This window comes from Podarcis gaigeae (assembly GCF_964106915.1).
Source record: "Podarcis gaigeae genome assembly, chromosome: 13".
Lineage (NCBI taxonomy): Eukaryota > Metazoa > Chordata > Lepidosauria > Squamata > Lacertidae > Podarcis > Podarcis gaigeae.
The window spans coordinates 1204929-1225008 of NC_139689.1; the positions used below are offsets into that span (position 1 = coordinate 1204929).

Sequence of the window (20080 nt, forward strand, 5' to 3'; positions counted from 1 at the left end):
CACAGAGGAAGAGGAGGTGCTAGAGCGGCGCCTGCGTGAGCGCGCGTACTTCCGGCGCGTGCGGCGGACGTGACGTCACGAAGTGGGAAATAGAAAACAGTCTCCAGGTGTATTTGCTTCGGTCACTGTTGGCTTACGAGTTAATTGCTTTCCCAATTATTTTCGGTTTTTTTCCTAGCGGTTCTCGGTTTTGTTTTTCTTTGGTAAAGGTGGTTTGACAGGTATGAATAAATAAATTATTTATTTCTGAAATCCCCCTGCCCCTCTCCAGGGTGGTTTACGGTATAAAAAACCAGGAGGTCAGCCAGGGCCTGGCGGAAGAGACGGGGAGCCACCACAGAGAAGGCCCCGTTCTCACATTGCCAGGGAAGGAGGTGAACTCCACAGCCCCACCCTCTCCCCACCCCAGATTCCCGGCATGTGCCTCTCAGGGCACCTTTCCTGCCCCCCAAAGTCAAGGGAGGAAAGGGCCATTGCGGTGTCTCCTCTTGCCAGCCCCAGCCTACCTTCTACTCCTCTGCCTGATCCTCCTGGATGAGCCTGATGGGTTTTGGCTTCAGTGGAGGCCGCAGGGAGGCCACCCCTGCATGTGCCTGGTCCGTTGTCCACTCCTTTCCACTGGCATCATTTCACCCCTGATGTTACCATGGATGGTGCTGTGTCCTCATTTCTCTGGGGGCTTGGTGGCCACTAGCAACGGTAGTGTATTTTAATTAATTGATGTCTGTTTTTATGCATATTGTATTGTCTTTATGATGTTAGCCACTCTGAGCCCGGCCCCATCTGGGGAGGGCAGGATACAAATAAAAAATTATTATTATTATTATTATTATTTTCCTGTCTTCCTGTCAAAAGGCAGCCTCAGAAATCTCTGCCAGGTTGGCAAACAGAGCCCCAGCCCCTGGTCAAGGATCTCTGTGTCACAGGAAGTTGGGCTAGATCAGGGGTAGGCAACCTAAGGCCCGGGGGCCGGATCCGGCCCAACTGCCTTCTAAATCCGGCCTGCGGACAGTCCGGGAATCAGCGTGTTTTTACCTGAGTAGAATGTGTGCTTTTATTTAAAATGCATCTCTGGGTTATTTGTGGGGCATAGGAATTCATTCCTTCCCACCCCCCAAAAATATAGTCCGCCCCCCCACAAGGTCTGAGGGACGGTGGACCGGCCCACGGCTGAAAAAGGTTGCTGCCCCTGGGTTAGGTGAACTTTGGGGGCACCCGTCTAACTCTTCCTTATCCTGTGTGTTAAAGGTCTTCAGGATCTGCTTTGCCAGGACCCGCTGGGAGTTTTGCCCTCAAGCTGCCCCTCCGCCAGGCAGAAAGAAAGGACCCCCCCGGACCCTTTCCCCTCCGGATCTCCCTCTCCATGGCTCTCTGCTCTCCGGCCTCCACCTCTTCGAAGCCACGGACAGCCCCCTTCCCCTCACGGCTGATCCCCGGCTCGCCCTACTCGGTGCTGGTCCTCCAGGAGGGCTTTTCAGAGGAGCTTTGCGACGGCAGCACCCGAGCGGATGGGACCGTCTCCCTGGTCTTGGGTCCCCACCTCACCCTGGTGGACACAGGGGGTCCCTGGGGCCGTGAGCGGCTGCTGGCGGGGCTGGCCGAGCAGGGTGTTTCCCCTCGAGACGTCCGCCACGTGGTCTGCACCCACGGCCACTCGGACCACGTGGGCAACCTCAACCTCTTTCCCGAGGCCCTGCTGGTCGTGGGCACGGACGTCAGCCGGCCTGATGGACGTTACCTCCCCACGGATCTGCGCCGGGGTCTCCCCTACCCACTCCACAAGGGGCACCTGGAGGTGCTGCCCACCCCGGGCCACACGGGGAACGACGTCAGCCTACTGGTCCGCGGCACTTCCCTGGGGGACGTCCTTGTGGCTGGAGACCTTTTTGAGCGCGAGGGAGATGAAGGAGATTGGGAGCCGCTTAGCGAGGACCCTGCACGGCAGGCAGGGAGCAGGGCCCGTGCCCTGGGCATGGCGGACCTCATCGTGCCAGGGCACGGGGGACCCTTCCAAGTCTTCAGGGAAGGAGTTGGGTCTCGAGGGGAGGGTCTGGGTGGACTCCAGGGCCCCAGCCAAGAGCTGCAGAGCTGCTCTGCATCCCCTGACAAAAATGGTGACCAAGAGGATGAAGGGTTTGGAAACTAAGCCTTGTGAGGCGCGGTTGAGGGAGCTGGGGAAGTTTAGCCTGCGAAAGAGGAGAGGGGATATGAGAGGCAACTTCAAATATCTCAGGGGCTGCCCCATGGAAGATGGTGCCAGCTTCTTTTCTGCCACTCCAGAGGGCAGGAGTCAAACCAATGGCTTCAAGCTCCAAGAAAGGACATTCCGACTCAACATCAGGAAGAATTTTCTGACGGTGAGAACATTTTGACAGTGGAAACTTGGGGGGGGGGTGGAACTTTCTCCTTCATTGGGGGGTGTTAAGCAGAGGTTGGGCGGCCCCATCTGCCATGGATGCTTTAGCTGAGATTCCTGCGTTAGGTTTCCTGGGAGTTCCTTCCAATTCTACAATTCTATGAAATAAATAAATATTTTCAAGTACCTGAATTCCAATTAATTCTGGGCTTTTAACCCTTGTACTAAGGGACGTGGGTGGCGCTGTGGGTTAAACCACAGAGCCTAGGACTTGCCATCAGAAGGTCGGCGGTTCAAATCCCCGCAATGGGGTGAGCTCCTGTTGCTCGGTCCCTGCTCCTGCCAACCTAGCAGTTCGAAAGCACGTCAAAGTGCAAGTAGATAAATCTCTGGCGGGATGGTAAACGGCATTTCTGTGCGCTGCTCTGGTTTTGGTAGAAACAGCTTAGTCCTGCTGGCCACATGATGCGGAAAAACTGTCTGCAGACAAATGTCGGCTCCCTCGGCCAGTAAAGCGAGATGAGCGCCGCAACCCCAGAGTCGGTCACGACTGGACCTAACGGTCAGGGGTCCCTTTACCTAACCCTTGTACTAATTGCGCCCAGAAACACCTTGACAGTGGCCACAGAAGACCCTCCTCCCTCTGTTTAGCAACCCTGATGGACTTTTTTTTTTACGCTCCCTTGCCAGATGCACCTTGGCTAGCTTGCTCGAGCCTTTTCTGGCTGTTGTTCCTTTGCTTCCTGTTTTTATCCCCTTAGTGGTCTGGAGGTGGTGGGGAGGGCGCAGGATCCCTGTGTTGCAGGAGGTTGTACTACATGTGGGAACGTTTATATAATTTAGCAGAGTTTAAACGGTCCCCTGTTTGAGTTTATGCAGCGACAACTAACTCGTTTGAGCCCTATCAATACCTTCCTAGTTGATAATCCCTTTCTGTCCCTCTTAAAGAAAGCGCACATGAATCTGAATCGTATTAACATTAAATGCTTTATTATCAGATTCAATCAGGTTTTACAGAGTTGTTCCTGAAGGCAGGCTTAGGTGACATAACAGATAAACTATATCCTAGATAGTCGTGAGTCATGAGAAGGTTACCAGTTAACGCTCCTTGCAGCAACCGACAAAACTGCCTGCCACACAGAGGCAGTTAGTCCTCTCAGAAAGTTGGACTTGACTGACAGCTGTATATCCCACGCTTGATAGCCCTCAGAGGTTTTCCCAACTCTGCAATGATTCATCCGTTCGTTACGTCAAGGCTGGGCTACCGCAATGCACTCACTGTGGGGCTTCCCTTACTCTTGAGCTGGAAGCTGCCATTGGTGCAGGATGCTGCAGCACGATTGCTGACGGGACGGAGGCCTTGTCAGTGCACAACACCTGTGCCAGAAATCTGAACTGGCTAACAGTTTGCTACTGGCCCAAGTTCAAGGCAATACTATTAGTACACAAAGCCCTTAACAACTTGGGACCAGTTTACATGCAAGATTGACGGCTTCGGTTGGGGGAACTCTGGAACTCCCTGCCTGTTGATACAAATGATATCAAGCAGGAACCTTCCCTGTTCTCTTTCTCTAAAAACTTCCTTGTTTAGACAAGCCGTCCCAGATGCTTAGAAAGTGTTCAGTCTTTTAACTTCGGGTACGTTAAAGCCTTGAAAATGTTTCTTGGTCGTTTTATCCTTTTGTGAAACCGCTGTGAGAGGTCTTTCTCTTTTTTTGCAGTAATGCGGGGTGTAGATTTTAGGAGAGAAATGCGGTTCTATCATTCTGCGACCTCGGAAGGGGGCAGCTTCTACTTCCTTTTAAGCAGCGGTCGGGTGGCCATTGCATCAGCTGCGACTCCTGCACTTGCAGGGGGTTGGACTGGATGACCCCTGGAGGTCCCTTGCTCCTCTATGCCTCTCTGACTCATGCTTTGGAGGAGAGGGCTCTGCCCACGCCAGAAACCCCTTGCCCCCAGCGCCACTATCTGCTCACCCCACTTGCTGGACAGCATCCGAGGGGACAAAGGTGGCATTTACGAGCCAATTGCGCTGAGAAAGTCCAAAGACTTTCCCCACTTCCTCCTCTCGAGTCTGCCAGGTGCCACCCCCCGGGCGTATAAGGCTGCCTCTTGCCCCGCAGAGCCCCATTTCGGCGTTGCCATGTGCACGGGGGCCTGTTCCCGCGTGCTGGGGGCTGCCCTCTGGCCTTTCGCTCTTCTGTGCATTGTCTGCAACATTGTCCTTGCCTTCCCGGACTGGAAGACCCAGTATGTCCACCACTGGGGAGAGTACCTGACCCCCGAAATCCTCTACCTCGGCGGGATCATCGGAGGGGGCATCATGGTAAGCAGCCACGGCAAGAGGGAGCCGCTATTAGGAATCCTGTAAGGTCTTTGCAACAGAAGGAATAATCTGGCAGAGGATATTGGGGGGGGGGCTGTGCCGAAACCCGGCTCTTTCTCTCCTCCTTGCCCCTCTTCAACTCTCTCTGGGACCCTAGAAGGATGAACAGCCCTTAAGGGAAGGACCCTGGGCATTTTCGCCTCCTGAGGTGTTTTCATTTTGCTCGCAAGCTGCCTTGAGAGGTTTTGAGAATCGTGGCGTGAGGGACCCAAGGGTCATCCAGTCCAACCCCGGGCAAGGCAGGGATCGCGGCTACCACATCTCGGTGGAGAATTGCCTTTAGTGGGTTTTGCGACCACCTCATGACTCTCTGTGTGTGTGTGTGATAAGTAGAGTAAAGCTGGGAAACAGTTCTTAATCAGCTGCGCGCCAACCCTGAAGAGCAGGCCACTTGCCATACAGATTAAGAATTCCCCTTGTGGCGGGTGGGTGAGGACTAAGGGAGAGAGTGTGATTTGTCTCCTGCAGAAATGGGATCTGAATGCCAGGCTGGCTGCCTTGTTCACACCCAGTGCCAACAGCTGGCCTGTGGGTTCAGAATGGGGGGGGGAGGATGTCGTGGTTATGAGAAAGCAGGAGACCGGGGGGGGGGCGTTATCTGTGTGTTTCGGGGGGGGGGCGACATTATGATCACGTTTCTTGAGCTGATGGGTCTTCTCTCCTCCCCAGGTGATGGTTCCAGCTGTCCACATCCAGGCCACCGGGCGCAAAGGCTGCTGTGGGAACCGCTGCGGGGTGAGATGTGGGGCAGAAACCTCTGCTTTTCCCCACCCCCTTGTTTGTTTGCACATGCCAGCGTGGAGCAGGGGCGGGCAAAGTGCCACAAACTCCCAGGCAAAGGCTCATAAAACTGTAGAGCGGGAAGAAACGCACGGGTCATCCTCGTCTAGGCCCCCTGCAGTGCCGTGAAACATCCCCTTTCTCCGTTATCACCTCGGCACCCTCTCCATTCTGCGCTCCCATGCTGTTATTTCAAAGCCCCCTCCCCATATATACCGTATTTTCCGCCCTATAGGACGCACTTTTCCCCCTCCAAAAATGAAGGGGAAATGTGTGTGCATCCTATGGGGCGAATGCAGGCTTTCGCTGAAGCCTGGAGAGCGAGAGGGGTCAGTGTGCAGCGGGAGCGCTCCCACGACTTGCAGAGAGCCACCTGTTTGGGGGCTGGGGTCGGGGGAAGCTTGGGCCTCCCCAGCCCCGCGCCTGGGGGGGGAAAATAATTTTTTCCCCTTTATTTCCCCCCCCCAAAAAAAACTAGGTGCGCCTTATGGGACGGTGCGTCCTATAGGGCGAAAAATACGGTATATATTACTGCATGCCACCCCAATCTCCAAGCGGCGTGAGATTCCAGGCGCTTCCGTCCGTGTTTCCTTTTGGGAATGAGTCACACCTGACACTATGGCGGTCATTTCTTCTCCGTTCATTGCTATGGACTTGGCTGCTCATCTCCAGGCACCAAGATCTCCTGCAAGGGATTCCCACACGGCGGGGTTGATGTTGCCTGTCTTCACGTCACGTTTGCAGACAGCTTTGTAGTGCAGAGTTGGTCTGCCCAAGGGGCTTGGTACCAGAAACCAGCTCCCCGTAGAGCATTTCCTGAGACAGGAGTGCGAACATGCTGGGAACACTTGCTAAATCTCAGGACTGACACTCGAGTAAGACTCCAAGCACGGGTTAAATCCTAGCCCCGACTGGAACCAGGAATTTAGGGGGTGAAACTCATAACAATATTAGCCCTATACGGCCTAGGACCCTCGTACCTACAGGACCGTCTCTCCTGGTGTGTCCCACGTAGGACCTTACTGTCCTCAAATAAAAACATCTTGGAGGTCCTGGGCCATAGGGAGGTTAGGCTGGCCTCAACCAGCGCCAGTGCCTTTTCGGCCGTGGCCCCGATCTGGTGGAACGCTCTGTCCCAAGAGACTAGGGCCCTGCGGGACTTGACATCTTTCCGCAGGGCCTGCAAGACGGAGCTGTTCCGCCAGGCCTTTGGCCAGGGCACAGTCTGACCCCCTCCTTTGGTAATCCTCACAGAACTCTAGCCCAATGGTTGCCATCAATTTGATTTTGAATTGATTTTAAATGAATTGATTTTAGAATGCATTTCAATTGCTGGATTGTGGTTTTATGTGAACTGTGTTGCTTTTATTGTTGTTGGCCGCTCTGAGCCTGGCTTTGGCTGGGGAGGGCGGGATATAAATAGAATTATTTGATTATCATGATTATCATTAAATATCAGGGGGAACTGGTGCTCCACCCAGAACCAAGTCCCCCCTTCAGGGCTCTTGTTTCCCTGGGGCTGCCCACTAACCCCCGCCCCACATTTCCTCCCCAGATGTGCCTTTCGATCATCTTCGCAGCTGTGGGGGCCTTGGGAGGCGTCTACGCCGTCGCCACCTCCTGTCTGGGCCTTGTTCACGGGCCCATGTGTCAGTACCCCCTGGCCAACGGGACGCTGGAGTGGGGCCGCCCCTTTGAGAGCAGCTTGGAGGATTTCAGGTGAGCCAGGGGTCTGGAGGGTGTTGCGGGGAGCGGCTTCAGCTAGCTCCAGTTTTGGCACATGGGAGACCCTTCAGAGACATTAATTTAAAGGAGACATTACTCGCGCCAGGCGTCTCAAGTGGCAGGGAGTTCCAGGGGCTGTGCAAACCAGGCTCCCTTTGAAGGAAAGAGCTCTGGAGGCACAAAGCCATTTTTTTGTTGGTATTTGATTTATGTACAGCGTCGCTGGAGGCAAAGAGAGGCTGCCCCTTCAAGATCAGCTTTGCTGACTTAAAGCTCTTTTTGTCTCTTCCTAACCCAGGGACACGGGTGGCGCTGTGGGTTAAACCACAGAGCCTAGGACTTGCCGATCAGAAGGTCGGCAGTTCGAATCCCCGTGACGGGCCGAGCTCCCGTTGCTTGGTCCCTGCTCCTGCCGACCTAGCAGTTCGAAAGCACGTCAAAGTGCAAGTAGATAAATAGGTACCGCTCAGGTGGGAAGGTAAACGGCGTTTCCATGCGGCTTAGTCCTGCTGGCCACGTGACCCGGAAGCTGTACGCCGGCTCCCTCGGCCAGTAAAGCGAGATGAGCGCCGCAACCCCAGAGTCGGCCACGACTGGACCTCATGGTCAGGGGTCCCTTTATCCCAGGGTGGGGCCCTGCCATGGCCCTCCTTGTTTTCTCCCATCCTAAGTCTAGGTTCCACCTGGTCCAGCATCCCGTTTGTTCTCGCAGGTGATCCGCAATCAGGATTCGAACACAAGACCAACTCTTCCCCTCCTGCGGTTTCCAGAAGCTTAACCCCCTAGCAGCCCTTCATAGCCCTCTCCTCCTCCCTGAATCTTTCTCACCATCCAGTTTGGGGGCCCTCACTGCCCTCATTCAGGGTGAAGAAAGGGGCCCAGGGCTTGTGTGAGGAAGACAGTTGTGAGCGTGACGAGACCGCCCATCTCTTCTCTGCCCCGTTCTCTTCCAGCGAGAAAAACTACCTCTTTGACACGAGCTTGTGGGACGTCTGCCGGGACCCCCCCGGCGTCACCCGCTTCAACGTCATCCTCTTCTCCATCATCCTGGCCTCCGGCCTGGTGGAGTTCTGCCTCTGCGCCCTCCAGATCCTCAACGGTCTCTTTGGCTGCGTCTGCGGAACCTGCAACGAGGAAGAAAAGGTGGGTTCGCTGCAGCCCCCCCCCCCACCAAAGGCAGCTGCCTCACTAGCCCAACCTGGGGGGTGGGGGAAGACCAGTCGCAAGCAGCCCTGCGGAGGAAGCCCCACTGAGCTCCTGGAACCACAGAACTGTCGAGCTGGAGGGGAACCCAAAGGTCCTCTAGCCCAACCCCCCCGTTATGGAGGGGGTAGTTATCGGTCTGTTCTTGTTCTTCTTTCTGGTATTTTGTGCTTGTGTCTTTATGTCGTCAGCTGCCCTGAGATCTACGGGTGAAGGGTGGTATGCAAAGTTAGTTAATTAATATCCAGCTAATAATAAAACAATTACCGTACTTTTCCGTGTGTAAGACCAGGGTTTTTTTTTTATTTAAAAATTACCTTCAAAATTGTGGGTCGTCTTACGGATGGATACAATCTTCCCCCTGTTTTCTCTATTTGGAGTCCCCCAAAATAGGGAGCGTCTTATACATGGGGGCGTGTTACACATGGAAAAATACGGTATATTATTATTATTATTATTATTTACTCAGTGGGATTGCGGCTCCCTGTGAGCAGAGGCCTTGCAGGAAGGCGGACGGGGGGGAGACGCAGGAGGAGCTCCTGCAGCCCCCCTTTCTCTGGAGGAGGAGGCAGCAATGGGGCACGTCTGGGGCAGACCCCCTCTTTTCTGGGGGCTTCCTGGGTGCCCTACTTGCTTCCAACTCCTGCTGCTGCTGCTGCCCTAACCAATGTGTCCCAGTGACGAGATGGAGAGCTTAAAGTGAGGGCGGGGCGGGGAGTGTGCAATTCCTGCCTTTCAGCGGGTTGGGCTAGATGACCTTTGGGGTCCCCGCCAACTCCACCGGATCCATAGCTGTGCCTTGGCCCCCCTTGGCCAGCCAGAGAGGGGTGCCCCTGTGGTCCTTCAAAGGGACGGTGCCGCTGATCTGGACTGGGCCCAGTTTGCAAAGCCAGCATTGGCAAGGGAAGCCTGGGGTCTTCCCCACTCCCCACAGAAAGCCCCTTCCTCTGCCCCACATTCACGCTCTGCCTTGTTTTTGTCTTTCCAGGAAACCTACCACTGATCCCTCGCTGGCTTCCCGACCTCCCCCTCTACTGTCCCGTGATTTATATTTAGTTGAGATTCCTGCATTGCAGCGGGTTGGGCTGGATGACCCCCGGGAGTCCCAACATGACAATTCTGTGATTCTTTCACTGCAGTCCGGTGCTTCTGCGTCGAAGCGAGAGGAGCACCTTTGCCCTCCGTCTCTCTCCCTCTCTCTCTCTCTCTCTCTGCCTTCCGAATCAGAGCAGCCACAATAAACCGTTTTCTTCCGCCTCCGAGTCCTCTTGCGTCACCGGCTTCTTTCCATCTGCTCTGAGATAGGGCCCAAGCAAAGGTTGATGATAAGAGGGGCTGGGCTGGGCCAGCGTGGGCAGGAAGAAGTCATGGGGTCTCTCCGTCACCAGGGTCCCCCGCCCCACCCAACGCCCACCCCACGGCCAGGCAGGAAGTGGGGAGAGTCAGCTGGTCCTTGCGGGCGGCAGATGAAGGGTGAGGTTTCCCCACAAAATCGGGGTCCCTAGGCTGCGAAGTCCTTTGTGCACAGTTTCCCCGGACGCAGGTAAAAGAGAGAGAGGGGCAGACCCCCTTCCCTCGGCCCTGGGGGCAACCCTAACTCTGCAGTGTGGGCTTGGGGGGCTTTGGCAGGTGAGCCGGGCATGCTTTGGGGTCTAGGGTGGCTGGGCAGGGCCGTGGGTGGCCCCCTATCTTGAAAACAGAGGGCTATAGGGTGGGTGCCCCATTTTTTGAACACCCAGCGCACTCACCCCGACCCCAGAAAAGCGCCCTGGTCTATAATGAACTTAAGAAATATTAAAATATACCTTCCCCAAAAAGCTGGAGGCTCTTTTACTCAGCTCGATAGGAAAGGAGATTAATATAAAAGATGATTTACGCCCCAGCTGCTACAAGGACTTTGTCAGCCCAAAATTGGAAATTGAAAGAAGTTTGGAGCGGCAGGCGAAAATGACTGAATACGCAGAGTTAGCCAAACCGACTGGAAGAATTCGGGATCAGGACGATCGGAGATTCCAAGGAAATTGGAGTAAATTTACTGTATGCTTAAAGGGTAGTTGTATAAAACTAAAGGCACCCGCAGGACTGAAGGAACTCCTGCAATGTAGAGGATAGGAAATGAAAAGATGAAATAGGCGAATGGATGGAATATGGGATACCAAACTGAAGGGAGGGGAGTCATGGGTGTGTGTTGATGAAATGTAAGAAACGAATATGTAAAGAAAATAATACAAATTAATTACCCCCAGATTTCCTGCCCCATCCTTCCCCCGCTTGCTCCTTCCTCCAGTTTGCACTGGGGCAGGAAAAGAGACAGGATTTCCTGAATCCCACCGCAGAGCTTGGGTGCTGAGCTCAGGGTGCCAGCAGGGCCCAGGGAGGGGGTCTTGGGTGGGGCGTGGGGGGCACAACAGCAGGCCTCGGCCACAACTGAGGAAGGGATAATTACGGCGGGAGTTCCTCTGAGCATGCCAAGAGTATCATTCCGTTGAAGCCTGTCCTCTCCCCCCTGCTTTTCAACATCTACATGCAGCCGCTGGGAGAGATCACCAGGGGGGTTTGGGCTGGGTGTCCATCAATATGCGGATGATACCCAGCTCTACCTCTCTTTCAAATCAGAACCAGTGAAGGCGGTGAAGGTCTTGTGTGAGTGCTTGGAGGCGGTTGGAGGATGGATGGCGGCTAACAGATTGAGGTTGAATCCTGACAAGACAGAAGTGGAGGACTCTCTGGTCCTGAATGGGGTCACTGTGCCCCTCAAGGACCAGGTGTGAAGCCTGGGAGTCATTCTGGACTCACAGCTGTCCATGGAGGCACAGGTCAAATCTGTCTCCAGGGCTGTTTTCTACCAGCTCCATCTGGGACGCAGGATGAGACCCTCCCTGCCTGCCCGCTGTGTGTCTGGCCAGAGTGGTGCATGCTCTAGTTATCTCCAGCTTGGGGCTCCCTTTGAAGGTGACCCGGAAACTACAACTAATCCAGAATATGGCAGCTGGACTGGTGACTGGGACTGGCCGCCGGGACCACATAACACCAGTCCTGAAAGACCTACATTGACTCCCAGTACGTTTCCGAGCACAATTCAAAGTGTTGGTGCTGATCTTGAAAGCCCTAAATGGCCTTAAAGGCCCAGTAGACCTGAAGGAGCGTCTCCACCCCCATCGTTCCACCTGGACACTGAGATCCAGCACCGAGGGCCTTCTGGCAGTTCCCTCCCTGGGAGAAGTGAGGTTACAGGGAAGCAGGCACAGGGCCTTCTTGGTGGTGGCGCCCGCCCTGTGGAACGCCCTCCCACCAGATGTCAACGAGAACAAGACCTACCAGACTTTTAGAAGACATCTGAAGGCAGCCCTGTTTAGGGAAGCTTTTAATGTTTAATAGATTATTGTATTTTAGTGTTCTGTTGGAAGTCTCCCAGAGCGGCTGGGGAAACCCAGCCAGAAGGGTAGTGTATAAATAATAAATTATTATTATTATTATTATTATTATTATTATTATTATGGCCTGGAACAAGGGCCTGGGATCTGTGTTGTGCATGCCTAGGATGCATTAGGAAGACTAGGTGCCATCTGGGCATGTGCAGAGTGCACCTGCCTCATCCCTGACCAAGCCCCACTGTCTGCGGATATGAAGTGCTTTGGCGCAAAGTGTGCCTGCCCCCCCAGCACCCATGAGCCCCACTCCAAGGTGGGGTGCGCATTTGGCCCCAGGGCTGGCACCTGGCAATGCCAGGCTCACCTGCCCTCCCTTCCCTTGAATGCAGGCAGGGTGTCTGGGCCTGATCCTGCAAGGGCAAAAGCACAATCATCTCTTTCCCAGGTGCAGGTGAGGCCAGGCCACACCTGGTCCCAGCAGCCCCTAAGAGAGAAGCAAAGGCTACTTAAAGCTTGGAGGGGGGATATGCTCCTGTTCCTTCCACCTGCTTGGTTTTATTTCCTAGGCTCACAGCTTCCGTTGGCACCATGGCCGAGGAGACACCGCTGCTGGAGGGCAGCCGTTCGGCCCTCTTGACAGCCACAGAGGAGTCCACGCTCCACTCCGTCCTGATGGGTGAGTCGCTGCCTCTTCCCTTCCCAAATTTGCCAATTGTCGAGTTGGAAGGGCCCCCCAGCGGTCATCCAGACCACCCCCTGTGATGCGTCTGTGAGCAGTGACCATCATGCGAGGTCCTTCTCCCTGGACCCTGCTCCCCGCTGTGAACGGAGAAATCGGAGGGCTCCCTTGGACAAAAAAACAAGGACGCCAGCCAGGAATACCAGAGCCAAACAGCAGCCAGTCGGCTTGGTCTTGATTGAAGACCCTCGAGACAGGACTCCCACCTGCCACCAGGTGGAACAAGATGGAAGCCCCATACTGTTGTAAACAAAAATCTGCCCTTTTCCCCTTATGGGGTATCCAAGAGCCCATATAGAGTCCTTACGTAGGTTCTCTATTGGTAGTAGAAGATAACAGAGGCCAACCAGAGAATATTGAGAAGCAAAGCAGCTAGTAAGCCTGATCTTTATTGATCTGTTGCAAGAGGGTGCTCCCCTCACACGCAGGAGGGAGGAGGAACCCAGAACAATGGTGTGCAAGGCCTTATATAGACTTTTGAAATTGCCACCCTGAAGATCAAGACCACCCCCAGAAACATCATACCTACATCACAGAAAGGACAGTCTACAGCAGAAATCTGAGTGCCTTGTTTACCTCCTGTCTGCCAGGTTACCTGTTAACGCTCACTTGATTGGATACCCTGGGGAGCCTGGCCAGTCTTTTGTAATGATAAATACTTAGTTCCTGCGCCAGGTCACAGGCTCACGCTATTCATACACAGACATACCCTTAAGAGAGGATTTGTGAGGAAAGAGACAATGGGGAGGTTTCCCACTTTGACCTTGCAGAGAAAACATTTGCTCAGTTTGGGAATCAAAATGGTTCCAGGTCGGTCTTCCTGTGCTGATCTATGCATGTGCTTGGTTGGTACACTTATGGACATTTAACATATATCTAAGACCTCAGAATTCCTATCACAACTCCCACCTGCCACCAGGTGGAACAAGATGGAAGCCCCCAACAAAAGAGAACCCAAACTTTGATTAGCTGCTAAAGACATCGTTTACCTGGCGATACTGCAACCAATCCGTCATTAAATCTCTTATTTCAGATTTTTTTTCTTCCTTTCAGTTCTGGTGAAGATCCTGTTCGCTGCCCCGATCATTGCCGGGATCGTTGTAGGTGAGTCCGGAAAAATAATGTGCAATGCTTTCCTTGCGCAGAAACTCGATCTCTGTCTGCCTGTCTGTCTCTGCACCTGTGGATTAATAATAATAAATAATAATACATTTTATTTATACCCCACCCTCCCCAGGCAAGACCAGGCTCAGGGCGGCTAACACCAGATATAAAAGCAATTGATTGAAGCACAGCTTAAAAAACAAAATTAAAATACAACATTAAAATGCATTAACCTGGATTAACCTGCTAATGCATTGCTACTGACCAGACCAGAGATTCCCCAGGTTTGTTTGTTTTTTAGTCCTTGCCTCCCCTTAGTTTTAGAAACTCACCCCAACATCCCCAAACCATGCGCACAAAAGCATTATTGAGAATAGCTGCTTGCACGACCCACTAAAAGAAGGCGATATTAACCCGATCCGATTCAGCAAAAGAGCACTGCAGGGCAAGGGAATTTGCAGCAGCACAAAGTGTTTATACCTCTTTGCTCACAGTCTTGGGGTCGTGGGTTTGAGTCCTCCCTTGGGCAAAGGATTCCTGCACTGCAGACGCGGGTTGGGCTAGATGACCCCTGGGTTCCCTTCCAGTTCTGCAGTTCCACGATTTGGCCACTCTCTCCCTGGAGAAGCCAGGCTTGGAGATTTCCTTGTATGGGGAACAGGCTGCTTTTACAGAAAGGGCTGGTGCTGTGCTGTTTTTATTGTCATTATCTGTTTAAACAGATTTTATGCACAGGTGTAGAGATATTTCTACCAGTGTTTAATGCTGGGTTTTTTCCTACAGTTCGTATTCTTTTTCCGCAACATGCACATACCTTCCCCTGCCGCAGATGAGCGGCAACTAATTCATCAGGAAATCAGCAGCTATCTTGCAATCTGTGACAGCTCAGAACTGCAAGTACAGATGCAACCGAAGGAAATGCGATAAGGAAATGCAACCTTGAAAGCGATAAGAGCAGAAAAACCTTGAGCTCAAAGCGAGGGAAGTGTTTCGCACGCAGTTCCAGCACAGATCAGGGAAGCTCTGGGCAGCAGCCTGTGTTGTTAAGAGGCTCATCCAGAAACGCTCGCTGTCCTGGGCTTGAGGCCTGGTTTGTGGCCAGACTAGGGAGGGAGCCCATGCGGTCATCTAGTCCAACCCCCTGAAATAAAGGAATCCCAACTGAAAAAATCCCTGATCGGTGGCTGTTCAGCTAGTTGGTTGGGGTTTTGCATGTGGCCTGCATAGCTCTCCCCCAACTCTGATTATTTGGCAAACATCCTGGAGCCGGGTGCGAGTCTTCCTCCTGCTGCTGCTGCCATAATAGGATTGTATTTGCTTTATTTATGCTCAAGACGGGATACGAGGTTCTCTACCCTCCTCTTTTAATCCCCACAACCACCCTGCGACCACTACCCCGAATGTCACGCAAAGCGAGCTATGTGGTTGAGCAGAGAGATTTGAACCCTGGTCTCTCCCAGGTCCTAGTCAGGTGCTCCAACCACTAAGCCACACTGCCTCTTGGGGCTGCTGTTTGGGGCAGGGCGCCGCCTCCTGGCTCCCCACCCTGGCAATGGGCTGCACCCGAAGGGCAGTCAGCAGCTGTGATTCCTTGCACTGGGGGGGGGGGTCTCCTAACTTTGAGCACTGGGAAACAGCAGTGGCAGTGGGGGGGTCCGCATCTGCGGCCAGGAGGAATAATTATTATTATTATTATTATTATTTATTTATTTATTTATACCCCGCCTTTCCCGGTTCAAAAACTGGGCTCAGGGCGGCTAACAAACAAATTTAAAACACTTCATTATAAAAGCAGCACAAAATACAGTATAAAAACATGAATAACAATAAAATTCAAAAAAAATCAATTTAGGGAAAATAGGCATTAGATAATCTCCAAGGCCAGCTGGCTGAATTGGTCCTATTTGGACCAGCGAGGAGACCAGGGGAGAATTAGCTGTGGGGTCTCAGAGCGGGTGAGGGAAGGGAAGGGAAATAAAAGATCAGGCTGAATTCAAATTAGAGGCCAGGCGGAATAGCTCTGTCTTACAGGCCCGACAGAAGGAGGTTAAATCTTGTCTCCTGGGACAGAGCATTCCACCAGGTCGGAGTCACCACTGAGAAGGCCCTGGCCCTGGTGGAGGACAGTCTGACTTCCTTAGGGCCCTCTAAACTATGGTTCTTCATGGACCTTAAGGTCCTCTGCGGGGCAGACCAGGAGAGGAGGTCCCATAGGGGGAGAGTCTGGGGTTCCTGGGTGTTGAGCCTCTCCATCTGTGCCTCCACCTGCAGGAGCAGTCTACCTGGGCCAGTGTCCCCAGCAGCCTCTCATCCCCATCTACCTGATTGTCCTGAGTGCAGTTGTCCTCCTCCTGCTGCTGCTCAGCTGCCTGCCCTGCGGAGATGGCACAGACCGGCCCAACCCCTGGGCACAGCGCTTCCGGGCCGCCTGCTGCCTCTTCCTCTGCATCTGGTTCCTGGCAGGTGAGTCTCCCCACCTGCCTCTTCCCCACATACCTGGCACCTGCTGCCCGGCAGAAGGGGGTGTTTATGAAGTGGAAATTGAAGGTGGTGTGTGGGGGCTGGCCTGGCCTGGCACCGCTCCGGGCGGAAACCTTCCCTTTCCCCATAAAAGGGAGCCCGGGGCTTTGCATCACTAAGCAGGGGTCTGCCGGGATGCCTAAGCTGCGATTCCCGCGTCCTGGAGGGTTGGGATGGATGGCCTTTGGGTGCCCCTTATGACTCCCACGAACCATTCAAAACAGGGGTCTTCAGAACTGGGGTTCAGAAGGGGGTTCAATGAAACTCCCACAAATGAATTGTGAGTTTGCCTCGGATGGGCAGGCAGGAGATGCAGGTCAGTGATGGGACTCCTCCACACCCCTTGTTCACCCCCCAACAAAATCTCTAGGGTTCGAGGGGGAGAGGCAGGGAAAGGCCCTCTTTTTCCGCTGTAATAAACGAAAATCTGCCCTTATGGGGGACATAAGAGCCCTTAGAGAGTCCTTTGCAGGTTCTCCTTCGGTTGGATAAAAGAACAGAGGCCAAGCAGAGAATATGGAGAAGGAAAGCAGCTAGTCTGATCTATATTGAACTGTTGCAACGGGGTGCTCCCCTCTCATGCAGGAGAGAGGAGGAGGACCCCGAACAAAGGTGTGCCCACCCTCATATAGACATTTTAAATTGCCCACCCTGGAGTCCAAGACCACCCCCAGAAACATCACACCTACATCACATAAAAGGTGGTCTACAACAGAAATCTGGGTGTGTTGTTTATGTCTGGCAGATTACCTGTTAATGCGCACTTGACTGGATTGCCTGGGGAGCCTGGCCAGTCTTTTGTCATGACAAATACTTAGTTCCTGAGCCAGGTCACAGGCTCACCCTATTCATATCTTAAAATGTGCCCTTAAGGCAGGATTTGTGAAGGAAAAGACAATGGGGAGGCTTTTCCATTTTCCGTTGACCTTGCAGAGAAATCGTTTGGTCAGTTTGGGGGTCAAAATTGTTCCAGGCCTGTTTTCCTGTGCTGCTTCAGACATGTGGTTTATATATTTATGTACGTGTTTGCTTGGTACATTTATGAACATTTATTACATATATAAAACACCTTAATTTTTTTTATTTCACCCATAAAAGGGAGCCCAAGGCTTTCCATTGCTCCTACCCTGGAGGTTTCTAAGCAGAGATCGGCTGGGATGCCTAAACTGCGATTCCTGCATCCTGGAGGGTTGGGCTGGATGGCCTCTGGGTGCCCCCTCTGACTCCATGAACCATTCAAAACAGGGGTCTTCAGTGGGTTTGCCTCGGATGGGCAGGCAGGCAGGTACTTCCCTGCCTGAAAGGGGCGCAAGGGGCATCGTCTTGGTGCCAACGTGCTTGCAGATTCCTGGGCTGGGGGGGGGGGCAGCACTGCAGAAAAGCATCTGGGGAAGAGCTGCAGGTCAGAGGCGGGACCCCTACTCCTCCCCGCCCAAGTCCCTTGTTTGGCCCCCAACAAAATCTCCGGGGGGGTTGGTCTAGATGTCCCTCGGGTGTCCCTCTACAATTCTGGGATTTGCATGGAGGCCTGTGCCCTTGAGCCGGGTGCCTGTCTGCGCCTGCCCCCCCCCCCACTTTAACCCTGCCTCCCGTTCTCCCAACAGGCAACGTGTGGGTCTACACCATCTACCCCCCCAACTACGACCCGGCCGGCCACCCCGCCTTCTGCCAGCGCACCGTCTTCCTCTTTGCCTTCGCCATCACCACCGCCATCTACGTGGTCCTGGCCGTGGCGCTGCTCTTTGCCCTCTGCGTCCTCCTGGGCCTCTTCATCTTCGACGCCGTGCGGCCGCGTGGGGGGTGTGGCACCTGGCAGGGCCCTTGACAGCCCTTGGGGTGGGGGGGGTCTTTCTTTAGGGGTGTACATTTTTTGCTATTAAAGCTGCTGTTGCATAATTTCCTCCTTCTCTTGCCCTCTGGGGGAGGGAGGGGGCCAAGGCAGCTCAGCAATGCCCTCCACTCCAGGAACTACCCAGGCAGGCAGCCATGGCACAGGTGTGTTTTTCAGGGGGGGGGGGTTACAGGCTGGTTCACGCCAGACCCCAACTAGAATCTGGTCTGGACGGCACGGTTTAAGGAGATTGACAAGCTGGAATGGGAGGGTGACTGAGATGATCAAGGGTCTGGAAGCCAAGCCTGATGAGGAACGGTTGAAGGAGTTGGGGATATTTAGCCTGGAAAAGAGGAGAGACTGAGAGGAGATCAGAGAGCCACCTTCAAATATCTCAAGGGCTACCCCATGGAAGAGAGAACATGTTGCTTCCCAAAAGCAAGGAAGGATTGGACTCTGATTAATAAAATACACACGAGGCTTGACCAGCAAGACTCTGGGAGGAAGTGCATATCGCCACCCACTCGTCCAGGCTGTTTTATTAACAAAAGAACCCTTTACAGTGTTCATAAGAAACAATCAGATTTCCTCTGAGCATTGTTACCGGGAAAATCCGAGGGCTCCCTTGGACAAAAACAAAGACACCAACCAGGATAACTTGGAGCAAAACAGCAGCCTGTGGGCTTGGCCCTTATTGATCTGTTGCAACAGAGTGCTCCCCTCACTTGCAGGAGAGAGGAAGGACCCAGAAAAAATGGTGTGCAAGGCCTTATAAAGACTTTTGAAATTCCCACTCTGTAGATCAAGCCCACCCCTATAAACTTCATGCATACATCACAGAAAGGAGGGGTTGAGGGAGGGGTGGTGGTGGTAACCTGAGTGTCCTGTCACCTGGCTGGTTCCCCCTTTCCCCCTCCCCATGAGTACTTTCCAGGGGAGTTTGCAGCTTCCTGCCCCCAGAGGGAAGAGCTGATCATTGTCCTTTGTTCCAGTCCGTGCTGAATCTGTTAAGTTGGGGGTGAACATATCAGACGACACAGCGATTCTTCCAAAGCAGCTCTTTATTTGTAAGCTGGAACAGAACAGAACTGAAGGCCTCAGTCAGCCTGCTTATATAGAGCTCCAGAACAATGTAACTGTTGCCATTTTCTAAAACTATCCCATCACTGAACGTCACTTTTCGATCCTTCATTTGCATACAAACTATCCAATCACTGAACGTCACTTTCGATCCTTCATTAGCATAACTATCTACAGTATCCATCCAATCACTGAACGTCACTTTCGATCCTTCATTTGCATACAAACTATCCAATCACTGAACGTCACTTTCGATCCTTCATTTGCATACAAACTTTTTTAAAAATATATATATATTTATTAAAATTTGTAAACATAAATGCAGATATAATGAACAATATAACATATATCATAACATAATTTCTTAACTTCTTTGGACTCCCTCACGTCTCCCGCTCCCACTTGCATCATTGTCAATTCTTGCCCACAATTTATCATCTTGTTTACATTCTTATGTCCCATTCATTTAGAATATAATCTAATAATTCTCCTAAAGGTTTATGATTTTTCCTCAATCTCACTTATCATCCTAATTGCATCTAATTTAGTGGTGGTCAATTATTTATGATCTAGCCTCCATCTTAACATTCAACCAAATTACAGTGCTTTTTTAAATAAATCTTAAATTTCTTCCAATCTTCTTCAACCTTCTCTTCTCCCAGGTCTCGGATTCTGCCGGTCATCTCGGCTAATTCCATATAGTCTATCAGTTGCATCTGCCACTCTTCCAGGGTGGGTAGATCTTGAGTTTTCCAGTGCTTAGCGATGAGTATCCTTGCTGCCGTTGTTGCATACATAAAAAATGTTCGGTCCTTCTTTAACACCTTCTGGCCGACAATACCCAAAAGGAAGGCCTCTGGTTTCTTAGTAAAGGTATACTTAAATACCTTTTTCAGCTCATTATATATCATTTCCCAGAAGGCCTTCACTCTAGGGCAAGTCCACCAGAGGTGAAAGAATGTTCCATCATTTTCTTTACATTTCC

General features: G+C 52.6%; 1 protein-coding gene and 1 pseudogene across 2 annotated transcripts; both read left to right on the forward strand.

Annotated features, from left to right (window-relative positions):
* The first annotated feature begins 56 nt into the window (after positions 1-56).
* LOC310828926 (uncharacterized protein) lies at positions 57-9712 on the forward strand. The gene is made up of 6 exons (XM_083707004.1): positions 57-221; positions 1249-2357; positions 5412-5477; positions 7078-7241; positions 8201-8390; positions 9439-9712. Exons 2-6 carry the CDS (start codon positions 1509-1511, stop codon positions 9451-9453), a joined length of 1284 nt encoding a protein of 427 aa, XP_083563130.1. The 5' UTR covers positions 57-221; positions 1249-1508; the 3' UTR covers positions 9454-9712.
* A 2292-nt stretch (positions 9713-12004) lies between these two features.
* LOC310828977 lies at positions 12005-18009 on the forward strand (annotated as a pseudogene). Its single transcript, XR_014568588.1, has 4 exons — positions 12005-12497; positions 13614-13664; positions 15936-16127; positions 17789-18009. The product of XR_014568588.1 is annotated as an uncharacterized misc_RNA (transcript).
* Positions 18010-20080: the final 2071 nt, after the last annotated feature.

Bases quoted from the DNA above. Each gene is read 5' to 3' on its own strand.
- LOC310828926 (XM_083707004.1), top strand. From the start codon at position 1,509: ATGGGACCGTCTCCCTGGTCTTGGGTCCCCACCTCACCCTGGTGGACA. The intron at 2,358-5,411 runs GTGAGAACATTT...TCTCCTCCCCAG, and splicing joins TCAGGAAGAATTTTCTGACG to GTGATGGTTCCAGCTGTCCA. The intron at 7,242-8,200 runs GTGAGCCAGGGG...GTTCTCTTCCAG, and splicing joins AGCAGCTTGGAGGATTTCAG to CGAGAAAAACTACCTCTTTG.